A 19,640-nucleotide genomic window follows, 5' to 3' on the forward strand; every position below is an offset into this window, starting at 1 on the left:
GAAAGTATTTCTCTCTGGCATCCACTTGTCTTGAAAGTATTTCCTGTAATTCTGTGTTCATGGACACCTGGACTAGTAACATTTTGCTGCATCTCATCCTGTATTCTGCAGTGGTGCTGCAATGCTGGGCTTTGTACCAAGAATAGTTTGCTGAATTCTCACTGAAAAGAGCGTTTGCTCTTACGTTGTGTAAGAATTTAGAGATATAGTGAACACAAGGAACAAAATAATAGAAGCAGATAATAGTACATCATTGTGTGAGACAATAAGCGGAAATGATGCTAAAGAATGCTGAAGGCAACAGCTGGATGGCCCTTTGACTGAGCACCTGCTCCCCTGCCATCCTGTCCAGCAAGCCACCGTATATGTTTTCTAAAACATTGATTCTTTCCACAGCTAGGGACAGATTGCTCTTTTCTTTCACCTTCAACTGACTTGCTTGAAAAACAGCTTGAAGCAACCTTGAGAGTTCAGTGCTAGAATGGATCCTACAGCCCATCTGCAGTCTCTGACCACACATACTGACTGTCTAACACAGTTCTGTCCAGTTTGTACTGGCTACAGTTCTTTTGGAGTTTGTACATTCAGTCTGGGATGCTGATTTACAGAATATATTTTCTTTAATAAGCTTCTTCAGAAAAGCATGTTGGTCCAATAGTTATTTACCTCATTATTCTGAAAATGAGCTTTGGGCTTCTAAGTGACACAGATGAAAAATGTTAATCTAGATGGCCAAAAAAGAAATGGAAGGAGGATGAAATGAGTAGTAGTTGAGTACATTGGGGATGAAGTGTGTGCAGCATCAGCTTGGGATGGTGTCTCCTGTGGAGAACCTTGTAAGACAATGAGTTTTTCTGTCTTTTCTCCCAATGGTTGTAGTTGCATGAGAACAAATTAGGCAAAAAACAAATTATGTCCCAGGTGGAGTGTCTCAGTCACTGCCACCCCAAGGAAGAGCTCAGGTGAGACAATGCCTCATTTACCATTGCACTGGGAACAACAAATACATGATTTTTGGAAGTCAACACCAGTGATTCTCAGAAAGGCCCCAGAGTGCTGTCATCCCTGCCCCAAGAGAGGCTGAACACTGCCAAGCTCCTTCAAAGATCATAAGAATTACAGCTACTCTGTTTCTTTCCAGATGAGCCCTTCAGGCTGAAGACAGTTAAAACCCAAACTTTTAATTGGATCCACAGAGACATCCACAAAGTTGTCCAAATGAATCTGAAAATAACTTCAGATACAAGAAGAAAACTTAGATCTGTTGTCAGAATATCAATCGTTCTTACTACCCTTACCTTCTTTCTTGTCTTCCCTACTGGAGTTCTAGTTAATCTTTTCTAGGACCTGTAGCCCAATTTTCAGTGTGTCTGTCTTTTTCATTTTCACTTGCTGCTCTCAGGTTAAATGTTTTCATCCTTTTATTCATGAATTACTATGTTAGATTTGTCCTTTCTCTCTCTAGTTCTTAATGAGTTTTCTTCTAGCGACTCCATTTTTTTGCAAATGGGAAAAGCTTGTCTGTTTATGACACTATTAACTGATCCATACAAACTTTTTTTTTTCAGCCGAGACGCAGGACAATGCCTTTGGCTGGGTTAGACTATGAGTAAGTACAGTGAGGTGAAAGAAATGCCCCACCTTTAACAAATCATGAGGAGTAGTTAGCTGCCAGGTTGCCTGCCCGTTTTTTGCAAAACTCTGTTTTGGTTGGTTTATGGTTCAGCACCTTTCCCAGACTGAGTTCCCAGGCACGGTTTATCAAGCCAAACAACAGAAACTCGAGGAGAGAAGTGGGATGATTTTTCTCACCAAGGCAAATTGAAGACAGCCATCCTGCTGTTACCACTCCAGCCAGTTTCAGTTCCCGGTTTCCAGAAAGCTCCGAACATTGTGGGAATAAGGATACACTGCTCCTCCTAAACGCTATGCCAAATTGTTTCAGTGTCTTGCCTCTGTGGGAGACAACATTTCTTGACTCCTGTTTGCTACAGAATATTGACCTCATACCTGTTAAAAATTCTCTGTCAAGATGTTGTAATTTTCAGCTCTTGGCCCTGCTATGTTATGATCATAATTAGTTGTACTGGAGTCACAAATGCACAAAAGATATTAGCATTTATTTTTACATAGACACTCTTAACATTTTTGTTTGAACAAATCTTACATTTCATCAACCACCAAAACCAATTCAAGCAATCTACCTTAAAACTGACTCAAGTTCTCTAATCAGATAAGTCACCATGACATTTCTGAATAACAGAGTAGCCTCTGCTACTGAACATACCTGCCACAGAACATCAGTGCAGCTACAACAGCCAAAATCTTTGCTTTCTACAGAGGTAAGACATCCCCAGAGGATCAATATCAGAGTGCTTTTGCATGCAAAGAAGATCTGCAGATTTTCTTATCTTCTCTGTTCTCTTTTACCACCAGAGAGGTAGTTTGTGTTTCTTGAACATTGCTTTCAGCCTGCTGAAGAGCTTTGTGTGTCTGGGCTGACAGTGCCATTTCCCTGGCCATTGTTGGAAATGGTTGTCCCTCTCCTTCAGGTTTCCTGATACCTCTCTCAGTTGTTTCCATTTTGCCCAGATTGCTCCACATTACTCCGAGCTTCCCAGTATCTCTTGCCTTCTTTGGAGCAGGCTGGCAATCCACAGGTGGGGATAGGCAAGCCCAGCACTGGCCCTTTTTCTGAAGACCGAGGGGAATATCCTCTGAAGTATGTTGCAATTGCTGATAGAAGCTGATATGATGTGATTCATTAACTGTAGCTGGATTCCAAAGAACTCTTTATACAAATTTGGGCTAAGGCAGGCCGGTCCCAAAGCCTTGCAGGCATGTACTGAAAAAAAAATCACACAGCTAAGAGTGCGGGGGAGGAGAGCAGGGCTGAACTCTGCAGCAAGGCAGAATGTACAGCTCTACAACATGCTGCAGACTCAAGACATGCAAACACTAATGCCAACGTGCAGCTTTTAATAATCTATTATGAATTTGGCTGTGAGTTTATGCAATGGAAGTGCTGGGAACCTGAAAGGTGTGGGCTGGAGGAGGAAGTATGGAGTAGCTTTGACATGCATATTCTCATCCTCTGCTGCTTGTTGTTTGTCTGGTTGCTGTGTGTTCTGGCACTGGGCTGCACAGTTCACTCCAGCTAGCACTCCCCTCTTCAGGGAGCTGAGTTTTGGAGGTAATGTGTGGGAGTGTGTTGAAACGTTGTGGGGAGGTGTAAGTTGCATGTTAATAAATGATGGCTTATCTGCACACACACAGACTGAAACAGTAATTTGCCTGATTTATTTCAGTGGAAGGCTGGGCACTATGGTAAAAAAAAATTAGTGCATTTAAGTGCTGACTATGTGGTATTGGTTACTGGTATGTGCTGACTCACCTCAGTTCACCTCCAGTCCAGCAGGAGGACTGGAGGACCAGTCTGGAGATGAAAAAGTTGGAACAGACTGGTCAAAGAAGTTCCTGATAATTATTTTTGCATTGTTACTGAAGCAGCAGATTTTCTCCTGCATTTTGGGTCAGAGAAGTAAGAAATAGCACCAGAGCCCCTGAATTTTATTTTGTAACACAAAGATAAACTCTATATGAGTTAATCAATCAGTGTCCTGAAATTCTCACAGAGTTTACTAGAGGGAGCAGTCTTACTCTGCAAAGCATTTTACTAAAATAGACTTCACTGTAAAGATTTAACTCCATTTATAATCTGCCCAACTTGCTAGGTGTAATTAGAAAAACAACAGAACCTGGATTTTGTACCTGTTAGAGCTACAAAGACAACGCATCACCGAGAGAGGCTTCAGGGTTGCTGTTTTGTTCAGTATTATACAACAGCACCTTAGATTCAGAATTCAGTTTTTTAAATGCTCTAAAAACATTCTGTGCCCTGAACTGTTTGCAGAACCTTAAATAATAAGAAGTATAAATAAAAGAGTTGCAATGAAAAAAAAATTAAAATTTGAAAGTTAAGGAAGTGACTCGAGAAACTAAAGAGGATAGAGTCCACTGTCATAGCCTTAATTCCAAAAAGTTAAATGACAGGTTTAAAATAGAGTAAAAATACTTAAATACAACTTTGGCAGTGTTCCAGTTGTGGATACATGTGTGTCAGATAAAGGGGAATAATCACTTTACTTCACCTTCTGGACACATTCTTACTACTGCAGCCCAGTAAGTGGTTGGTCTTTGCTGCCTCTTCCTAGCCCCTGTTTCTTGCTGTCCAAAGGAAGCCCAGGTTCTTTTCCCAACACAATTAGTCCCAGACTGGACCAATGCATGAGGCAGTTTTGTTCCAAAATATCTATGCTACATAGATAAAATAAGATAGAAGAACATTTTGAGAGGATTCCTTCTAAGCCAAGTCCTGTGAAAAATGTTGAGGTATACCATATTTACGTTTCTGACAAGCAGATCCATTTTAGCAGTCAAATCTTGACTTTTCCTCCATTTTCTACTCACTTAAGGCTACAGATCTCTTTAATTATTTTAGTGTAAGTGGCCAGGAATGAATGTAACAATGGCAATAAAAATAAATTTGGCTCAGATAATCTCAGTCCTATCAACTGCTGAATGGTGATTTCATCTGAGCCAATGAGAAAAAATGGGTCACCTGAACTGACCCATTTTCACTGTGGTGAAAACTCCACACACAAATGCATTTAAAAATTTTATATCAGTTTTGCTTTGCCTCTAAGTGTTAGTTTGGTTTAAACTTACTTAAAGCCCCACAGATTTATTTTTATTTAAGAAGAGCAGCACTGCATTTTGTTACTTAAAATGTTGCAATACCAGGTACAAAGCAGCCCCCTCAATAATCAGCCACTTTCAGTTGCTTCAGTGAAGAGAACAAGAGAGGAGGGTGCTGCAACTCTGCCATCCTCTGAAGATGCAAATACATCCTGCTTTTCGATTTACAGAAAACCTGCATCCCCCCCTTTCTTGGGAGGAATGGAACTGCCTGTCCTTGGTGCAGGGAGGGCAGAGGCAGCAGGGAACAGGACAGACTTCTGTGTCACATGGCATATAAGGAGCTGGGTCCTGCAGAAGAGGGGAGAGGATGGCTATGAGATGCTGAAAGAAAACCTTGGCTCTAGGGACACTCACAGCCAGAGAGACCCAAGACTGGGCAAGAAACAGAATCTCAGCCCAGACTGAGCAGCACACATCATCAAGAGGAAGAAGTCTCTATTTTCTCACCTTTTAAGCCAGAGAAGGTATGTTGTCACCGAAGCAAACAGCTCCAAAATGAAAGGGAAGGAAGGGAAACCCCTGTTTCTTCCCCATTTCTTAGCCTGTTGTGTTCAGTAGAATCCACTTAAAGCCTCAGTACTTGGAGTGAGGGGAGCCCCAGCTGGTCCTCAGTGACTCAGTTCACAGTCATGTACCAACCCATTACTCCTGTTTTCAGTGAAGACTTTATACTTGCATGGAGTGTCGAAAGAGATTTACAGCAGACTGCTTAGGACTGCTGTTGGGGAAGTCTTGCAGCAGCAATATGTGGATGTAGAGTTAATCACGGCTTTATAACTGCTGGAAACTGTCTCTAGCAGTAGTATTTTTTACTTGCTTTTGCAGGACTGCTGCTCTCTTTATGCTTCTAAAGAGCTCCTTCTTGGTCTTCACTGACTGTCCATTATTTTTTGGTCTTGGAGTTTATGGTAGTTGCTTCCTAGCTTGTTAATTTTGCTGACTTACACTCTGAGGCAGACTGATTAAATTCCTAGTTTTGCACCTGAGGTAATACAATTGTGGATATTTTCATATTCACCTGAGTCCCCAGATGTTTTGAATGCTACTGAGATACTGAATCACAAGGAAACCTCGGAGCAATTAAAAAAAAAAAAAGAAAAAAACGCAAAGGTGTGTAGGCTTTGAGCAGATTCCCCTCTCAATTGTATTGATCACTTTTTCTGGTGGTTTTTTTTGAAACAACACTTTCCATGAAAATCCCCATCTATACTAACAGCTTTTCCACCAATTTCACATTCCTTTTATTAGTCTTTGAGGACATTTCATGTATTTTTCTAGGTTTTATTTCACACTTATATACTGCTGGGATTTTGTATAAGCAGAAGTCTTCAAGGAATCTCTGATTTTATTTCTGTATTACGGCATTAGAAAGAGTTGGAATTATTCCATGTAGTTAATACTGTATTCATTGATGAACATGTGAGCAATGAACTCTGTCCAACCATGACCAGTATATATAATCTATTTTTGTATGTCTCTCTGTATCCTTATCCTTCCCAGATTTTTCAGCTTAAATAGCTTGTATCACTTTGCATTCCTAGGAAATTTCTGTTCTTCCTATGAAAAGCAAGATCTCAGCCTCCAAGTCCAGAATATTAGCATTATGTTTTCCTTTAAAAACGGTTACAGATTATGTATGTTTCCATGGACATCTTTGGTTTTGAGAATAGAAGTTTGTTTACTTGAACTCTGATGCCATAGGGCTGAACCAGGCATAAAGATGTAAGCAGCCAGAATGTCAGCCCTGCTTTAGGGATCCTCATGTCTAATCACTGAAACCCTCTTTCTATAAGAACCTTATGGCAGTTCCTCTGTGGAGAAGGGAAAAGCCAGTCAGAGAACACCCCAAATTCCCACTAATTGGAGTCAGGCTGTAGCACAGAAGCTCCAGGTCACTGCCTGGTTGTTTTTGCACCTCTCTGACACAGGTGTAGGGGACTGAAGAAGTGCTGTGAACAAAGAATTAACAGCTCTGCCTGGGAGTGGAAGCACAAGGAGCAGCAGCAGCCTCTGTGAGACCTAGGAGTTGATGGTCATCGAGACTCAAACCTCCCTGTTGCAGATTCTTAGGACACTCAGAGCAGGAGGGAGAGTCCAATGAAGATTCTCAAAAGCAGGACAGCTCATTCAGACTAATCAATGTCAACTCCTAGCGGGTATCTAATGCACGTTCAAAACCTGCACATGGTCACAAACCCAAGAATAGCTCAGAAGAAGTGGTGAAGATCCAACAGTAGACAGTATTTGTCACTAATGCTGTGGCAAAGAATCCTAAGGAGATTGTTTGGGCACAAGAACCTTGGTGGTTGCGAGAATATGGGTCTGAGAGTGTCTGAATGTGGCAGAGTGAAATCAGGTTTGGAGTTTGGGGTTTTTTTTCCGATAATATTTCCTTCCTCCCTACCCAATAAGCTTTACTACACCGGTCCTACAGCAATGCAGCATTATTTCCTCTATGGAATTGATTGCCAGGCATCACATTCAGCCGCTTCCCTTCTGTTTCTCTCCCGTAGATGCCATGTGAAGGCTGCATGGACAGGGACAATGTGAGCACTGGTGCAACCATGGAGTTCCTCCTGCTCGGCTTCTCTGAGCTGCTCCGTCTGCGGGTCCCGCTCTTCCTTCTCTTCCTCATTGTCCATTTGGTCACCGTGGCAGGGAATACGATGATCTTCTTGGCGGTGGTTATGGAGCCCTCGCGTTCTCCCATGCTCTTCTTCCTCTGCCAGCTCTCGGCCATCGAGCTCTGCTACACTTTGGTCATCGCCCCCAAGGCTCTCCTCAGCCTGGCGGGGGCGGAGGGCAGCGCCATCTCCTTCCTGGGCTGTGCCGTGCAGATGCAGCTCTTCGTGGCCCTCGGGGGGGCCGAGTGCTTCCTGCTGGCCGCCATGTCCTACGACCGCTACGTGGCGGTGTGCCACCCGCTGCGCTACGCGGCCCTGCTGGGCCAGGGGCTGTGCCTCCGGCTGGCCCTGCTCTGCAGCCTGGCTGCCGCCGCGCTGGCGCTGGGCCTGACGGCCGCCGTGTTCCGCCTGCCCTTCTGCCGCTCCCGCCGCATCGACCACTTCTTCTGCGACGTGCCCGCCGTGCTGCGCCTGGCCTGCACCCGCGGCTACGGCCCCCAGCTGCCCCTGCTGGCTGCCTGCCTGCTCCTCCTGCTGCTCCCCTTCCTCCTCATCCTGGCCTCCTACCTGCGCATCGCCGTGGCTCTGTCGGGCGTCTCCCCCTCTGTGGGCAGGGGCAAGGCCTTTTCCACCTGCGCCTCACACCTGGCCGTCACCTTGCTGCACTACGGCTGTGCCACCTTCATCTACATCCGCCCCAAGTCCAGCTACTCGCCGGCTCGGGACAAGGTGGTGTCCCTGGTCTACACCAACGTCACTCCCTTGTTGTATCCCCTCATTTATAGCCTGAGGAACAAGGAAATCAGAGGGATCCTCAGGAAAAGGCTGAGGAGGAAGAAAATAGCTCAGGTGGATGGGGATACTGTCAGAGTCGTGATGTGTGTGGGGTAAATTTTAGTAGGAAAAACACACGCTTGTTGGAAAACAGCCCCATAACCAGATCACCATAGACTTCTCTAAGGCAAAAATCCAGGCAGAATTCTACATGCATCACTACATTTATGAGTAAAAGAAAGCTCAAAAAAAACCCCAACATAACACTTGATCTAAAGGAAAATGCTTTAGTGAGTTGTGAGGATGAAGAGCTTTGATCAATCTGGTCTTGCTTCTCTGATCGCATCCATATTCAGGCTTAGATCTGCAGTCATCCCAGCACAATCAGAAGATCAACACAAAAATTTTTAAAGCTAATAAATCAATATTAAAATATTGTTTTCATTATTTTTCTATCAAGATGGCAGTAGAAATTGAGTAGTCAGCACAAATTTTAGACCAGTAAGTTTAGCAGCACAATAAATCTGTGCTTAAAGGAAAGTTAGAAGAAGAAAGTCATTGGCTAGAAAAAAGAGTTAAATAGCTGTGGTTTTCTCCAAATTTAGCAGAAGGCTGCAGTCCAGCATCCCATGACAAATGGAAAGATTGTTAGTGTATACTCATCTAACCTGGAATTATTCTAGATATTGAAAGTTAAAATGCCACTAGTCTAATGAGAGTGTGACTTTCTATGCCTGTTTTGCAGGAAGCAGATCACATTTCCTTTTATAGGGAAATGCTTTAGGTTTGGGTTGTTCCTATGGCAACACAAAAGTTAAGACACTTCTCTTATCATGTGACTTTTACCAGAAAAGACTGCATCATATAAATATGAATGCCTGGGGAGTGTTGAGATCTCTAATTGTAAAAGTAATAATACTGCTGCCACAGTTATTGCAATTTCTTCAGCAAAACCAGTGAGAGTTGCTATGCAGGCTAGACTGCAGCAGACATAAGAGTCTGAAAGGTGCAAAGCAGTGTTATTTTAGGAGTTTCCTATGTGTAGGAGGAACAGGGTGATTTAGACAAATTAAAGATCAATTTTGGCCAGGAAGAGGGGAAAAAGAACCAACTTCATTATTTTATTTAATGCTTTCCTCCTCCATGCCTCTTTAAAGGTCATACAGACCCTATGATTCAGAACCCTCCTCTCACATTGAGAAAAAAATCAAAATGTTTGCTTCTGTTCCTCTGTCTAATCCAAAGGAGTTTCAGCACCCCAGCTGCCCTCAGCTCTCTCTCTGGCCAGCTCGAGAGTGCAGAGTGGTATTTGCTTTCTCTGGGCTACAATCACTAAAAATTATGCTAAGTGGATTTGACAAATGTAAGGAATTGGCACTGTAACTAAGGAAGTTAACTTGGAGCCTTCTGACAAAAGAGAAATGTGGAATTTAAAACTGACATTAAGAGCTGTCTTCAAGCTCACAGTCTAGCCTGCCTAAAACATTAACACAGAATATTGGCTCTTATGTCAATGAATACCTAATTACACTGTGGGCAAACATTTGGCTGCATTATTTAAAATTATCAAAGTTGCAGTGAACATTTTAATCACCTGCCAGCTCTTCCAAAAGTGAGAAGTGGACAGTCTCAATGAAAGAACATTATGTACCAATAGAGGAGTACTTCAGAATTACATTAGAGAAGTACTTTGAATCACATACTATTAAGTAACAGTAATGAGCACAGGAAAAATAGGATGTATCAATTCTAAATCCTGTCAAGTCAAATCAAGCTTTGAAGTTAATCCTGCTGCAAGCAGTTGGCTGGACTTGAGACTGCCAGAGGTCCTTCCTGAGATTAGCAGGACTTTGCATCAGAGATTTCTAACCTGCCTTCTAGGAGGTGTTGGTATGTCCAAATGCCTGGCAATGAAAATGAGGGACAGAAAGACACTGAGGTTTATAATACTGTTCAAAGCCTTGGTAGAGGCCCTCACATATTTCTGGTAGCTGTGAGCATGGTGTAGCAGAGAGATAACTTACCTGCTGCCAGCTGTGGGGAGACAGCAGGACTGTCCCCTGAGCTAGGACATTCCTCATGGACCACTGAGGAACAGAGGCATGTGGGCAGACCTCTCCTCACCACAAGGATGCAGGGGGAGCCTTTGGAAGGGATGACAGAAATGAAATGGCAGCTGGGTTAGACTCCCAGCTCTTTTATTCTGACATACATGTGGGAAGTATAACAAGCAGTGGAGGCTTTCTCAGAAGACACTTTCTCTACCCAATGTCCTCACAGATGAACAGTGAGGAGATATCCCAGACCCCAAGATCATCCTCACCAGTATTCCCACAGCCACTACTCCAAGACTAGCCCCATCAGTATTCCCACACCCATTCACAGCACCCTTTCCCCCCACCCCATGCCAGCTGTGTTGAGTATTGTACGGATCTGCAGAAAGGACTCAGGGGTAAGAGTGGGAAGAGGGGTAGTTCATGAGATAAGAGCAGCAGCAAGATAAGAAATATCAGACCCACGTCCTCTCTAAAATGTTGTAATTTAATTGACTGGACGTGCCTGGGGCCTCTTTTTTACTCAACAAGTGACTGTTTCAGTCCTGTTGACTCAGCACACTGTGTGCTGAGAGCTGGAGAGTGCTCAAGTGAAGTAAGGCAGCACCATCCCTGATGTAGGCATGAGCACAGAATAATCATTTTAAATAGGTAATTTCTAAGTTCTTTTCAGAACTTTATAAGAATCCAATCAAGCAGTGCAGATTTTGACAAGTGCACATTCCACCTCCAACCAAAGATGGGTATGGAAAAGATCTTCCCATGGGTGTTGCAGTTTTTTGGGTTGGGTAGGGATTCAAGACTCCCCAGTGAATGAGTACAGCTGGGTACCTGCATTTCACAAATGGTCTTGTCCTTTCTTGGAAGAAGAATGCTTGCATTCCCAAATTTGCAGAGATCTGGCAAACATAGATGTCATGAAGTTTTCCAGTGAAACCAATTAGGACATCACTAAGAATCACTTCATGGATTACACAGCCATAAAAACAGAGTATTCACCCTTGCAATTAATTTCGTAAAGACAGCCCTGAGCAAACGCTGTGTGAGAACACAGATCTTATCAAGGCTGGAGCACCTGAGCCCAGCCTGTCAGAGTTCAGCCAGTAAGATCACATCAGCACTGTCCATGTTCTCAGAAATGGAGGATTTGGAGGGTGATGGCACAGCCTTTGGGCAGCATTGAGGATACTCAAGGTCCAGCACCTTGAATGGAACATGCCACTGAAAGGTTCCTCCACTCAAGGAAATACTTCAAGGTGGTTCCTTGAGACCTACTACCAGTACCAGTGATACTAGGAGAATACAAGTGTAGCACCCCTTTCAGTATAGAGAGAAAACAGTGAAAATGCTTTGTGGTTTTTTTTCCCCCCACACTATTAGATTTTGCTGGCAATCCAGGTAAGACATTTTCTAAAAGTTGTTCCTAAAAATAATCATTCTCCTAAAAGAATTAAATGCACTTGCATTAAAAGATAATCCATATTTTCCTAGGAATATAAATACAAGAAGTTTATTTAGGAGATTTGTTTTTATTAAGGAAGGATTTCTATACATTACAGCTAACGAAAGTTGAAAAATTGGCAAAAATCCAGTTTTAAGAGCTTGGAAGAAATTTCAGTGCATTTATCTTCCCTTGACAAAGTCATGTTATTACATTCTGTCTTACATGGAAAGTGAGTCCACTAGCCTTTCTTTCTTTCACATTCCTTAAAAGCTTAGAAAACCTGCAAATAATCCTATATTTACCCAAATAGATTTTTTTTTTCTTTTGATCTGATGCAGAAAGGTGAATACAATACAGCTATTTATAACAATGGAATTGTAAAATGAAATGGATGTGAGCTTAGGAGTAAACCTAGAAAACAGATGTTAATATAATGAGGGTGAAAAGTTGTCAAAGATTTTCTTTATTGAGAAGAGGCCTCTGTTTTCAATGTTTATTAGGAACATGCCAAAGGAACAATATTTACTGTGCTTTATTATTTACATATTTTACTACTATAAAGGCTGGAATGCTATAAGAGTTTCTTTTGCGGATATTTGTAGATAGAAGAGAGATGAGTCCTTCCTGAGACTGTTTGTTGCTATTATATGAAATTATGTATTCAGCATACAAAATATGATGGGTTCCTATATGATATAAAATAAATACAGTCCACACCCCATAAACAAGATGGGAAAGAAATATACTCAAATAATCTGCCATTTCTCCACAGAATTAAACATTTCTACAAGCTTTTTATTTAACAATTCAGTTGTTGCACAGGCCTGAAGTTTCCTTTAATGGATTGTTTGAGGAAGTAACCAGGAACATAGGACAAAAAAATAACCAGGAGACCAAAGTGGAGCTGAAGAAAGAGGTGAAGCTCCTGCCAGCCTGTTGGTTTCAGAATTAGTTTCACCTTGCCCTACAAGCACCTTTACATCAAAAAGCTGACTGAAGGTGTTATTAATAATTCCAGCACTGTATCCCTAACCTAAAGCCCTTGGCTCTGAAAGATCCTATTGTGCTCAGTTGTCTTCCAAGTAAGCCCAGGAAAAAGTGAGAAAGGGAAGGTTGATACCCACCCAGTGTGTACCCTTGGCTTCACCTGCATAAGTGCAAGAACATGAGACAGTCTGGTTTTGCAAATTGGCATGTAAAGATGTAAGACAGTCTGGTTCTACAAATTGGAATGTAAAGTTGAGGGAAGACCTGATGGCTCAGCAGCAAATGGCCTCTAGCCTAGTCACTGCTGAAAATCAGGTCTCCTAAAATCTGTGTTGTGTTTCATTGTGGTTTTGGTGTACAGTTGCTCTCAGCATTCATTTTAGTTTTCATGTTTTGATTTAATTAATGAGTTCAAGTTTCAAAAAATCAAGTGGGAGGATGAACTGGGAATAGAGTTGGCAGTGAGTTGGGAAGATGTTAACACGTTCAATGCCCTCTTTCCATCTGCAAGGTGTCTGTTTCAAATATCTTCTCCAGATATTCTCACCTTGAAATCTCTCAGGGAGAATGCTGCTTGCTAACACAGTGACCAGTTGAAACTATTTCATTTCTGCACTGGACAGCAATTCTTCAACATCAGGATCAAGCTACAATAGCAACAACTACAGGCAGGCTTGTTGTGTTTAGATTGTGGAGGCAACTCTAATTTGTTAAGAAGAGGACCATAAAAATACCTTGAGAAAACAGATTTAAAGTAGACATAAGCTTTAAAATATCTGTTATAAACCCCTGGAAAAGAAAAGATTGGTTAACTAAAACATTCATGTGTAAGAGTAGAAAAAAAATAAAATCACACTATCTAAGTGACTAGAGATATGTCTTTTTATTGTATTTTAGTAAAGAGTTTTCAGTGACAGTGAGATATTTTCATACTTGAACACAATTAATCCAAGAGTGAGGAAGAGCGACTAGAGAATATGAACAAATTACAAATTACAGAGAGGTATGGGTTTGTCATGCAGAGGTTACTATTGCTATATTTTCAGCTTTGATTCAACTACTAAAAATATTATAATCTTACTTTTTTGTAATGTAGTGGAATAAGTCATCAGCATCTCTACTAGAAATCAAATTTATCTGGGTCAGATTTTATGTTTATTCACATATGCAGTTGTGTTAGTAATTCCCAAAGAGAAATTGAATCCTCTTGTGAAATCTTAATGCCACCAAGATAAATAAGTATCTTTAAAGGTGCCCAGGAAGAATGTGCTCTGAAAGAGAAGTGTTTAGTGAGACCTGCACTTTTTTGATTTCTAAGCATATAATGTGCTGCAACAGTATAATAGAAAGTAACCAACTCTTGTGACCCAGATTTGTAGCACTTAGGGAAGTTTTATGATTAGGAGAATGAATCAGATTCTATTATGACTTGGTTTTCATTGCTTTCCTCTTGCCTATACAAAATGTCACACCTCAGCATAAGTGAAGCCCTGTTTGGCTGCTCTCCCGGAGGCAGCCGAGACCTCTGGGACTCCACAGCTGCTGGACCACGAGGGGGAGCAGAGCTGGGATAACACGGCAAGAGAATTATCTCAGGCAATTCCTGCAGAAAAGACAAGGTCCTCCCCCTCATTTGCAGGATGGTGTAATAATTTAACTCGGTCCTGTTTTGCAAGCCAAATAAGAGCAGACCATGGCAGGATAAGCTTATCCAGAGACAAAAGCCAGCAAGCCTGCTGTTCAGGCAGCAGAGCAAACATGCTTCTCTCTCTGATCAGGTGTCCAGCCAGGGCATCAGCAGGTAGAGAAACACCTATTAGTGTGCTGCTGCTGATGAAGTAAGAGGAGTTTTATTCAAGAATTCTGGATTCTTGTAGTTCATGTACTGTATGGCATCTCTGCTCAGTGGAAGATTATATTTGGGGAGATACTCTCCTTTTTGATGGCAGCCCAAGTAAGAAACTATCTACATTCCTGGTGGAAAAAGATGTGATTTCTCATCTACCAATGATGAACTGAATGAGCAAATGATTAATGTGAAAAGGGATGGCTGGAGGTCTTTAGCCCAAATACCTGCTTACTGCAGGGTTTACACCAAAACTGTGTCAGGTTGCTCAGGGCCCTTCAAGCAAAGCTTGTACATCTCCAAGGGTGTTTATCTCTGCATATGTGAGGAAGAATAAGGGAGTGTCCCCTGCTTCTTCTGTGCACAAAACCTCAGTTCTACACCTTGTCTCTATCAGCTTCATATATTCCCTTGCCCTTGTTGTTCTCAAGGGAGAAAGATAACCAGCTTGACTACTTGTGCAGTCAGGTCCTCAGGTCTGTAACGTAGGGGTGGCTGCTTTGTGATCCAGAGGAGCTACTTGTGCTCCTTCATAGGAGTTCAAAATATGTATTTAGAATAAAATCTGAGTTTCTGAATGAAAAATATGTCCATATACAAAAGTTATTTAATAGCTTAAACCACTAAATGGTAGGAGTCTATTTTCTGCAGAAAAACAGTCTGAAGTCAGCTGTTTGAAATATTCTAGGATAATTGCTGGTGGAGTACAGCCAGAAAACCTTCTAAGACTAAAATGAAAACACTAGAATATTTAACTGTGGTCATGCAGGTGAGAATAAGGGACAGAAAGCACAAATTCTCTACATGGAATACGACATTGAAACAGAGCACATCTTATTCTCTACAGAGCTGTCATAGACTATTCTTAGAGTTGTAGAGATAGTGAATAAAGAGTGAATCAGAGACCACAGAACAAGAGAAAGTTCCTCCTTTACACTGAAGTGGGGCTTGTTGCAAAATGTATATGAGGCCTCTGGAAGACCTATACATCTATGTTGCTATGATACCTTACTGAAAGCCAGCTCGAGATGCACAGATTTAAGTTATCAGTGCCAAAGGAATTCTGTGATAACTTGGGAAGTGGGAAACTCCAGAGATTATTTCTAGGTTCTGTTCCATTCAGCACAATCATTTAACACAAGCACAATCATTTAACAGCACAATGGTGAAACTCATTCTAAAATATGAGGAGCAGCAAACACAGTAAACAATTTGTAAGAATCAAATGAGATGGTTCTGTCTGAACTGCAGTTCAAAAGAAGCACGTCCCAACTCAGCCTTGGGAGTGCCCTTTGACTTTCCCAACAGCTCATCAAAACAAGACCTGGTGCACAGCCTTCCTCCTCACTTCCCTCACCACAAGCCCACATAGCTGTAGGAGGAAAGCCCAGGTGTGTTGTGTGGTGATATTTTCCAGCTGGATACCTAATCACAGTGATACTCAAAACAGGATACTGGGAAATGGAAGGAAAATATGTGTCCTGCAATTCAGAAATACTCCGAGGGACAAGAAAGACTGGATGAGATTCAGCCCAAAAACATGCTGAGAATAAGCTAAAAAGATGCAGTTATCTTCTTAACACCAAGATGCATGCTAGAGACAGGATGCTCACGGGGAAACCATGAGAGTGAGAGGCTGTGGAGATGTAAATCATAGAATATGACTGTAAACAAAACATAAAAAGATTTTTTTAAATTAAGCTCTGTCAGTTTGTTTATTTGTTTTTATTTATTTGTTTGTTCTAGTTGTTTGTTGTTCATGTTTTTGTTTGTGTTTTTTTACTCAACAGTCAGAGAATTAATTTTACCCAACAATTTCCAAAGACAAAATCCAAATTTGTGATGTGCAAGCAGAATAACACTGAATGAAATACTGAGTATTAAAATGCATGTGTGGTACTCACTCTACTGGCTACAGCCTCTGTTTACCCTTTGGATCTACACTTTGATGCAGAGGACACAGGGGACAGCAATATAAAGAGCTTTTACAGATATCTGCAAAGTTCTAGGCATTTGGTAGTTTTACTTCTGTGTGCTCCACTTGTTGATAGATTTTCTTCAGATCCTGATCCTGCTGTAACATTAGATCATGTTTTGTTTCACCATCATTCTACACACATTCTGATTGTGAGTTACACTAGGTGATCTCCAATCTGAAAAACTGTAAAGCAATAAATATTATTTCTGACCACCATTATATGGAAAACCCCAACTGATCCCCATCTACCAACATTACAAGGGGGAGAAAAAGAAAGTAATTGTATTTTAGGCCATGTTTTCCAGTAAGCCCTACTAAATTGCTTCCTGCCTACTCCTTAGATCAAATGTTCTGAGTATCTGCAGTGAAATTAAGATAGGGAATCCCAAGGCTCTTCACTCCAGAACATGTAACTTCTGGGATTTTACAGATGCAAACTCTGTTAGCCCTGAGGAACCAAATGTCAAGCCTCAACACTGGCTTTTTAGGGTTGGTTTGTTTGTTTTATTGTTGTTGTTTTTTACCTGAGGAAGGATATGAGCTCCTCCTGGCCTGGCCTAAAGCATTATCCTCCAGTTGTAAATGGTTCTTTCCCATTTCACGTCCATGTAGGCCTTGCCTATGTTGTCCCATCGCAGAGAAATTAGCTGTGGGTCTGTCTGCCCCACTGCTACATCACAGACTGGAGAAAGCAGAGAACTGCACAAATGAAGACCTAAATGGACACACTTCCCCAGCACAAACTCAAGGTATGGGCTGTAGGCCAAAAAGCCTTATGTTACTCCTGCAATGCGAGCCACTCAAATGTGGGGGAAACATAGGCATGAAAGTTGGAGACTTAGCACTGTGGACTGATAAAGAGAAGTTTAGACAGGATTAAACAGTAACAAATTTAAGGTACAACTACTCTGAATGCAACTTACATTTGAATTATTTGCACCTACATTTTACTTCACGTGCTATGTAAAATTTAAAGCTTAGTATTGTAACCATTTGTTCCGAAATATATCTTGTCTCTGTTCAGACATCTTGGGATAGATCTTGCTTTCTCAAGATGCATGGTTTGAGAATCACAGAATTCACTGAAAGATTAGATGCAAGGGCCCTCAGAGAGTCCACAGACCCAAATGCTGCTCAGGGCAGGGCTGACTCCAGAGGTGGCTATGTTGTTCGTGGATGTCCTGGCAAATCTGGAACAACTCCAAGGGTGGAGATCCCCCAGTCTCTCTAAGCAACCTGACAAGGTCCTTTCTTTAGCCTTCCTTGGGGAGGAGGAGGAAGAGAGCAGGAGGAATGCAGCTGTACAGCAAGTGTAAGTGTAGTAATACCATCTGTATTTTACGGGGAAGAGTGCAATAGCTGTGTATGGGTGGGAGTAACATCTTTGATGAATGCCAGAAGGGACAGAACAAAGGCAAGTTCTTTCATATTTATGTCCCTCAGGAAGAAAACTAAAAGTCCCATGATGTCTTCTTACACAGAGAAAGAATCCTTCTAGTTTGCTTCCTCTCCCATGATTTCTTTTTTGCTGAAAAGCAGATATTGTGAGGAGCTTACTGAATGAAAAACAGTAATTCTGGCAGACAAAGTCGTATCACTGTTGCACTGTGACATGCTTGGGAATGAAATGGGCTCTCCCTGTGTACAGATGGATTTCCTAAACATATCCAGTGAGGATGGCCCAGTGGTTTTAGCCCCATTATTATAAATCACACAATCACTGAATGGTTTGGCTTGGAAGAGACCTGGAAGATCATCTCTTCCCAACTGCCCTGCCATGGGGGTTGGAATTAGACCTTCCACTAGACCAGATTGCTCCAGCGCCCCATCCAGCCTGGCCTCGAACAAGCAGCAACCTCCCTGAGCAACGCGTTCCAGTACTTCACCACCTCGAAGAATCTCTTCCTAAAATTTCAGTTTAAAGCCATTGCCGGGCCGGGAAGGACGGCGAGGGCCGCCCAGGAGGTGGCAATCGGGAGCCTCTTACGGGAGTGGAGCAAAGGTGGAGGGAGGCTCCCAGGAAAGAGGTGGCTGCCTTAAAGGTGGGTTTATTTGCCTGCCAGATGGGAAGTCTGTGACCAGCCCCTTAGAACAGGTAAAGGCAGTAAGGCTTCTCCACCCACTCGCCTTTCATCACCACCGTGGGCCAGGCGGGCGCTTGTGCAACGTGCGGGCCGCGCTCGGCACTGCGGGAGCGGCCCATGCGCTGCCCGCGGCAGCCCGGGCACGGAGGCCGGAGCCGGCGGGGGCTGCCAGCCGGGCCCCCTGGCCGGCCAGCCCGCGGCTGAGCACCTGCAGCGGCGGCATGGAGCTCTCCCTCGGGCTCCTCCTGCTCTGGGCTCTGCTGCCTCCCGAGGCGCACGGGAAGGAAGGTAAGCGTGGGTCCCTCAGCCTGCGGGCTGGGCTGGGGCGCGCAGCGAGAGCCGGCTCGCTGAGGGGCAGGGAACGGGGACCCAGGGACACCTCCGAGCGCCCGGGGCCAGGGACGGGCTGTGGGGGCACGGCCTGGCCAGCCCATCCCAATCTCGGTGGCTCCGTGAAAGCCCAGGTATGCTCTGCCCTTCCTTCATCTCCCAGCTGAAGCACAAATGGCTCGGCATATCCCGTGTTCCAAGAGAATTCTGCTCCTGTTTCCCTCAAAGACGGGCCTTGCAGATAACAAGTTTAAACACAAACTCAGAAAGTTTCTCCCCTCCTCTGGCAACACCCCCGCAGTTTCCTCATGAAGCCCTCTAAGGAGTTAACCCTTGTGAGCAAGCGGACAGTCATTTTATCGAGAGTCTTTTACCTACTCTACTCCTGGAAGACAGAGCTGGGCTTTAAAAATTTCTCTTCCACCTCTTTAGGCTTCCATGTTTCCCTTCTCTGTATCACTTTCTCTCATTAGACGTAGTGATTTCCTTCCATCTTGGTAGTTGCACAGTGGTTATGAAACATGGGAGAATGGTAACTTTTAATAGAGGGGTGAGAGAAGTGTAAATCTCTGCTTTGTTTCCTACATCCTTCTGCAGTCAATTCCTGCCAGAGGCTTCTGTTTTGTACAGCAAGAGGTGTTGGGGCTTTTCCATCCCAAGGACAGCATTCCCTCTTCTGCGGGCTCTCGATTGAGGCACTTTGTCATAACTGGCAGCTCAGCCATGGGCTCTGCTCTGATTCTGCCAGTGCTGAGTGA

At 43.0% G+C, this 19,640-nt stretch overlaps 3 protein-coding genes across 3 annotated transcripts in view; 2 read left to right on the forward strand and 1 right to left on the reverse strand.

Annotated features, from left to right (window-relative positions):
- The window catches only part of C1R (complement C1r), a 239,921-nt gene that overhangs the window by 132,737 nt on the left and 87,544 nt on the right, over positions 1-19,640 (reverse strand). The window lies entirely within an intron of this gene.
- LOC306807114 (olfactory receptor 10AC1-like) lies at positions 7,068-8,276 on the forward strand (the record flags this gene model as incomplete). The annotated part of the gene is made up of 1 exon (XM_079316406.1): positions 7,068-8,276. The coding sequence occupies exon 1, from the start codon at positions 7,275-7,277 to the stop codon at positions 8,274-8,276; it is 1,002 nt and encodes a 333-aa protein (XP_079172532.1). The 5' UTR covers positions 7,068-7,274.
- EPHA1 (EPH receptor A1) overlaps positions 18,456-19,640 on the forward strand; it is a 34,184-nt gene continuing 32,999 nt past the window's right edge. The window contains exon 1 of the mRNA XM_079297605.1: positions 18,456-18,840. Coding sequence (XP_079153731.1) covers positions 18,774-18,840 — 67 coding nt within the window. The 5' untranslated portion in view covers positions 18,456-18,773. The remainder of the gene's footprint in view (positions 18,841-19,640) is intronic.

This window comes from Erithacus rubecula (assembly GCF_903797595.1).
Source record: "Erithacus rubecula genome assembly, chromosome: 1".
NCBI classification, from domain to species: Eukaryota; Metazoa; Chordata; class Aves; order Passeriformes; family Muscicapidae; genus Erithacus; species Erithacus rubecula.